At 47.9% G+C, this 6,593-nt stretch overlaps 1 protein-coding gene across 1 annotated transcript; it reads left to right on the top strand.

Moving 5' to 3' along the window:
• Positions 1-3,172: 3,172 nt before the first annotated feature.
• Positions 3,173-4,834, top strand: LOC126524118 (solute carrier family 22 member 13-like). Its single transcript, XM_050172476.1, has one exon. The coding sequence runs from the start codon at positions 3,173-3,175 to the stop codon at positions 4,832-4,834; it is 1,662 nt and encodes a 553-aa protein (XP_050028433.1).
• Positions 4,835-6,593: the final 1,759 nt, after the last annotated feature.

The raw sequence follows: 6,593 nt of genomic DNA, 5'->3' as shown, positions 1-6,593 counted from the left end.
GGACCAGTTGGACAATCGTTCACTTTCAGAACTGAAAGCTTTAGGCCAATGCTCCGAAAGAACATCCGCGTTGAAGGCGTTACTCGCGCTATTAAGGTTCTTGCGGTCCACGGGGCTTCACAACAGACTCTAAGAATGCCGCCCCTACCGCTCTGTAGTGTACGCGCTTTGTTCGTGCTTCTCTCCTTTTCTTTCTATCTCCCCCTTTCACTCTGTTTCTCTTTTTATCCCCTTAACCCTTCCCCCTGCGCAGGGTAGCCAACCGGAACTACCTCTGGTTAACCTCCCTGCCTTTCTCTGCATTATTTTCTCTCTCTCTCTCTCTCTCTTGCTCTTTGGTAACTCGCCGGATTTCGTAAGAAATGTGACTGTCATTCCGGGAATCAGCGACCATCTGGCTGTTGTCGCCGGCATCCATAAAGAAATAAACCGTGTGAAGTTATTTACGAGTCGAAGGGTCTACTTTTATGAGAAGGGTGACTACGATGCAATTTCTGAGAAACTTCGTAATATATTTTCTGTTTTCGCGTGCTTATCTAAGGAGCGTAGCCTGGATGATATGTGGGACAATTTTAAGAATATGTTACTCGAGCTGGTAAGTGTACATATCCCCAATGTTGATTCATCACGGCTTAAAAAGCACAAAGAGCCATGGGTAACAACACATATACTGAAACTTATCAAGAAAAGAATGAGGGCATTTAACGCATTAGAGAAAAGCAAGTCAGCTGCAAATTTTTCAACACTACATACGATTACACGCGAATATAAGCTAAAAATAGGAAAAGCTAAAGATGACTACTTCACCGAGCTGAGCCACAAAATGATATCAAAGCCTAAAATATTTTGCAAATACTTAAAACAGTGTGGTTCAGATTCCTTCGGAATACAGGAGTTACATTGTAATGGTAAGATAATTATGGAAGATAGGGATAAAGCTGCGTGCCTAAACAACTTTTTTCATTCGGTATTCTTACCCAACCACACCTGTCATATTCATCCACCTACAACGAATATTTCGCCTATGCTTCCTGCATAGCAATGGAATTAAAAAACTATTGAAGGATATTGATGAGAGTAAATCTAGTGGTCCGGATGGAATTTCCCCACGTGTGCTCAAACGTTGTGCGGGGCCACTTTCTATGTACCTTTATTTATTTTTTGAAAAATCTTTATCGACAGCATTTTTACCACATGACTGGAAAATTGCACACGTTGTTCCGATACATAAAGGTGGGTCCAAAAAATGACGTTGGTAACAACAGGCCAATATCACTTACGTCTATCCCGTGTAAAATACTTGAACATGTCTTATATAAACAAACACTAAATAATTTAAGTAAGCATAAGGTACTACTTAATGTGCAGCATGGATTTCATAGGAGACTATCTTGCACAGCACAACTAGTTGAGTTTTATCATGACATAATATCCAGCGTAGATGCAGGAGGACAGGTAGACGGTGTGTTCCTGGATTTTCGGAAAGCCTTCGACACGGTATCGCATTCACTCTTATTGTTTAAGCCTAATATGCTAAACATTGATGCAACTGCTTTTAAATCGATTGAATGTTACCTTTCCCAAATAAGGCAATGTGTAATACCTAATGGAAAACGCTCCGAATATGCAGATGTTACGTGAGGAGTCCCACAGGGCTCCGTTCTGGGCCCGCTATTATTTTTGATGTACATTATTGATATTTCTGCCGGAATTTCATCTTCGATACGGTTATTTGCCGATGACTGTGTTGTGTACAAAGAAATTGCCAACCACAATGATACAACTGAACTTTAGAACGACTTATCACTTATTCATGATTGGTGTACTAAATGGAAAATGACTTTGAACATAACAAAGTGTGTACATCTCTCATTTACTAAAAAGAAAAAACCAATTCAGTCACGGTATCATCTGAACAATGTACCATTGAAGCAAGGCAGTAAGTATAAGCATTGAGGTGTGCTACTGTCGTCTGAATGTACGTGGAAACCTCAGGTAGACAGTATCATAGCCAAAGCTGGTAAAGCTTTGAATTTCATTCAGAGAAACCTGCGATGTTTACATGCGAATTTAAAACGTATGGCATATACAACTTGTGTTCGACCACTCTTAGAATATGGCTGTGTTGTGTAGAACCCCCACGAGGTAACCTTCATAGCCGCTCTATTAAAAATACGAAACCGTGCTGCCAGGTTCGTCTTGGGGCGGTACGGAAGGACGGAGAGCTGCACTGCAATAAAGGCTGAGCTAGGATGGGAATCTCTTTCTGCCCGCCGCAATAAACTGAGATTAAGATTTCTATATTCGATTTACCACAATAAAACTGGAATTAATAGGGAACCTTACCTACAGAAACCTCATTACATTTCAAAACGAACTGATCATAGTTGCAAAATGTTCGAGTACCCTCCCAAGACAAACATGTATGCCAATTCATTTTTTGTTCGAACAATTAAACAGTGGAATAGGCTGACTGAAATGCAACTGCATTGTGTGAATAAAGAAGCATTTTATTCCATGTTGTAACCCCCCTGCTGTAACGCCTTTGGGCGCTGCGGGGTAATTGATGAATAAAGAATAAAAGAAAAAACTAAAACTTTTGCAACCTCAATCTTCACCAGGAAACGCTTGCCGTGAACACTATATGGCTGAAAGTGCGCTTGCGGGCACTTCTTTTTTATTTCCCCCGCACAGCCGGCGCCGCCGCTGCCGCGGAGGCGCACTCTGATTAGTTGAGTTTTTGCCCGCGCAGACGACAGACCCATTCGGAGTTAGCTGCGCTGTAAAAAACTTTATCAAGGAAATTGAGCAGCGAAAGTAAATATAGGTTAGAAAGCTAGCGTTTTTCCTTGAGGGCACAGTTAAACATGTCTTTTGTGATAAATTTTCCGACAACTTTTAGCTATTACGCGGCCTAATTCCAGTTGTGGATATGAGTCATAAAAACAGAGCAAAGAAGAAGGAGAAGAAGAAAGGGATAATGTTGCCCAACAACCCAGTCCCCCAGCGTGGGTATGAGCCATAACATGAGGCCATCATCATCATCATCATCAACCCAGTCCCCGACGAAGCGACGGCAGTGCGGCAAGAAAACTCGTATCTTGCAGCACAGGCTGAGATCGCCGACGAGAACATTCCGTTCGGCGAGGGAGCCTTTCAGAAACGAGTACTGATGATCAGCGCCTTCGCCGGTGCCATCAGCTATGCCCAGAACCTGCTGTTCCGGATGTCGTGGCACGAGATGGACCATTGGTGCCGCCGGACGAACGCTTTCTCCAACATGAGCGTGGCCGCGTGGAAGGAGCTGGCAATTCCGCGCCACCCCAACGGAAGTTACAGCCGCTGCACGGTTCGCGTACCACCGGACGGCGGCGCTTGGGCCCGCGTCGAGCCTTGCGTTCAGTGGGAGTTCGACCTGGATGAGCACGGCAACACCGCCGTCAGCGAGTGGAGCGTCGTGTGCCAGCGGCGTCGTCTGGCCGATGCCGCCCAGGCTGCGGAACTCGTCGCCATGACCATCACCCTTCTGGCCCTGGGCCCTATAGCCGACCGCATTGGGCGCAAGACGGTGGGAGTCCTGGCGCTCGCAGCTATGCTGCTCACGCTCGCGGCGACCGGCGTCGCGACCGACCTGCAGACATTTATCGTTGTGCGTTCGGCCGCAGCGGCATCTTCGGCCGGCCTGTTCGTCATCAGAGTGCTGCTGTACGAGATAACTACCACGACCCGCCGACTGCTTTACACCACCATCGGCTCGGCTCTTTCGTTTGTCATCGCGCGGACGTCTGTATCTTTCGCGCACGTATTGAAGGCGAGCTGGTCGGTTTGGCACATGCTGCTCGCGTTGTTTGCCTTGGTTCTCCTCGTCCGTTTCCGCATCCTCGTCGAATCACCATCTTGGCTCATCACTACTCACCGCGAAGAGGAAGCCAGGCGCATCGCACTGAACATAGCCAACATCAACGAGGTCCCTTTAAGCCACTGCCTTGAATTCTTCAAGAGACACATGCACAGAGCACAACACGTACCCGACGGAACCACAGGCACAAGCCAAAGTAGCTACGTGAAGAGACCGAACCTCAGAAGGACGTACGTTCTCACCGCTTGCATCTGGACCGTCCTGGGCTTGATTTCTGTCCACTACAACACTATCCGCTCCACTGAGCGTAGCGTGTACTTCCGCACTTTGATAGATGCCGGAATCGCGCCCTTGCTTGTCGCTGTGTGGCCCCGTCTAAAGAACAGCGGGCGTGTCCGGAAAGTGGCAGCATACTCCGCGCTCGTGTTCAGCAGCGCGTCGGCACTGCTGTTCTTTGCGTACACCGACTACGATACAGCCTTGTCCACCTCGCTCTTGGTCGTTACGCGCCTTGCATCCATACTTCTCGACCTTCTCGAATTCTACCTCACTCTCGCCGCATTTCCCACCGAGTCACGCTGCACCGGTTCCTGCGTAGGGCTAGCTTCCGTCTTGATAGGCAATGCCATTGGACTAGCAACGTTCCGTGTCGTCCTCAAGAGACGCGAAGACAGCTGGCTCGTCGTCCAAACGGCGCTAATGGCGATAGCTGCTATGGCCACCATGTACATGCCTTCGGACGATGCCTGCCTGTCAAGAGGTATGGACTCCTTGGCCGCCGCCTCACTGCCCTCCAAGCCGAGTCCGTTGAGCGCCGGACAGCCTGCATGTTCTGCCCCGCTATCGGTGGCTACCGAGGTTCAGGCCAAAGTATCGCCACCGGACGCGCGAGGGGCCCCCAAGAAGAAGGGAAAAGCGAATAAGATGCCGGAGCAGTTCGCTGTGCGCCCTTCCAGGTTTGCAGCGAACTGGTAAATAAACTAGCGCCACAGAGTGCGCACGTGCGTTTTCCTATTTTTCACCTATGGTTTTGTCTTATACTGCACATTCTCGGGGACAAATCCAAATTATGCTAGGGATGCAAAAGCGTAACGATGCTTCAATAACTTCGGGTACTACTTTCGAATGTATGCTACATTCGCTGCATAACCGCTTTATATGCTTTATTGAAGTCCTAACGTTATATAGACTGCCTTCTCCTTCGCGTTTGATTTCTGTCTCCTTGTATGGGCCATTATAAGTTATTTAAGCTTAATTGCACGAACTTGCTTCTCATGCTTCGTACATTGTGATAAGTGACGCATGCACTTCCATTCGATGATTGTTGTTCCACTTGAACAAAAATTAAAAGAGCGGTATACATAATAAGCATGCAGTACGAACATCACACTTTTTGTAGACTTGAGTTACTCAGGCGATTTGTTCAAGTACTGATTATTTGCTTTTTTACAAGCATATGGAAGATTACAAACATGTCGTGCAAGGCACAAATTCTACTTAAGAAAGTTGTACAGCGCTCTCAAACACTCCTGGTAAAGTATAAACTGCCCTGGCTTCCGTTTGTGTTCGCGGAGCTGTACTCTCACAGCCGAAATCACCAAACCTAAACGATCACCTCTAACAAACCAAGATATCATCAATAAGCTTCGAAATAACATGAACTTCTCCGGGCAATTGTTCGCGCACGCAGGAAACTGCAGCCTCGGCGCGGCACACGCCTCGCGCACACGCGCTTGCTGTGTTGGCTCGTCCCGGGCATTCAGCATGCTGCTGCCAGCCTTGCTATAATAGGTATCATCATCAGCAGCCCATCTTTATGTCCCCTGCCGTACCTAAGGCCGCTCGGAGAATTTTTCACGCTTTAAAATTTAAATTACTACAGTTGAATTCTTTTCAACGACAGTGGTAAGCTTCCAATAAGGATTTCATAATGCCTGCCGTATGCTCTTGGACCGAATTTTAATGCTCTAAGTTTCCTTCCCATGATCAGCGTCCCAGTTGACTAATTGATCTAGATAAGCGTACTTCATCTATAAAAGCACTATCGCATCGAATGCGCGATGATGCGCTGACTGTTTGAACGCGGGATTGGTCACAATCGTAACGCTGTGCTTCGCAATCACGTGGTGACAGCCGACGGCGCATGAAGTAGAGTTTTACCTATAACGTTCTTTCGCGTCGTTCCTTGTTTCGGATTCTCAAGAAAGGCCGTAATATACGGAAAAGAAATGACGTGGTTGCGCCAGGGGGGGGGGGGGGGGGGGACACTCCCCGGTTTCAGTGGTACTAAAATCCCTTGATGATTTGAAAGTAGCGACACCCTTTGAACTCTGCCGCCGCCGCGCGACCTCCTCGCCTCCTCCTCGCCCCTTGCGCGTTCCCCCGTTTTGCCCCCGTTTTTGTGCACGACGATTGGTCTCCCTGCCGTTGCCCTTGGAAACGCGCGGATCTTGAGTTTTGCTTGTGTTTTTCTTTTTCGTTCGCGCCATTTTCCTCCTCAGCACGGCTGGCTCGGCCCTTTAGCTCGGCGCAGCGAACGTTGTACGCTGTGTTTCCTGCTCTATGTGCTAGCGCTATGCCGGCCTGTTGCGCATATAACAGCAGCAAGAAGCCTGAAGATGGTTGTGCCCTTTTTGTGATACCACAAGGAAAGCGTGACGGCTTGCGCAGGAAGCAGTGGCTGCATGACATTGGCCGAGAGAACTTTGTTCCGACAAAGAACAGCGTTGTTTGC

The sequence above is a fragment of the Dermacentor andersoni genome, chromosome 3, assembly GCF_023375885.2.
Source record: "Dermacentor andersoni chromosome 3, qqDerAnde1_hic_scaffold, whole genome shotgun sequence".
Lineage (NCBI taxonomy): Eukaryota > Metazoa > Arthropoda > Arachnida > Ixodida > Ixodidae > Dermacentor > Dermacentor andersoni.
The sequence above is the reverse complement of the archived record's forward strand: the minus strand, read 5'-3'. Positions and strand labels throughout refer to the sequence as shown.

What these genes read in the sequence shown, in the direction of transcription:
- LOC126524118 (XM_050172476.1), top strand. Translation starts at nt 3,173, where the DNA reads ATGATCAGCGCCTTCGCCGGTGCCATCAGCTATGCCCAGAACCTGCTG.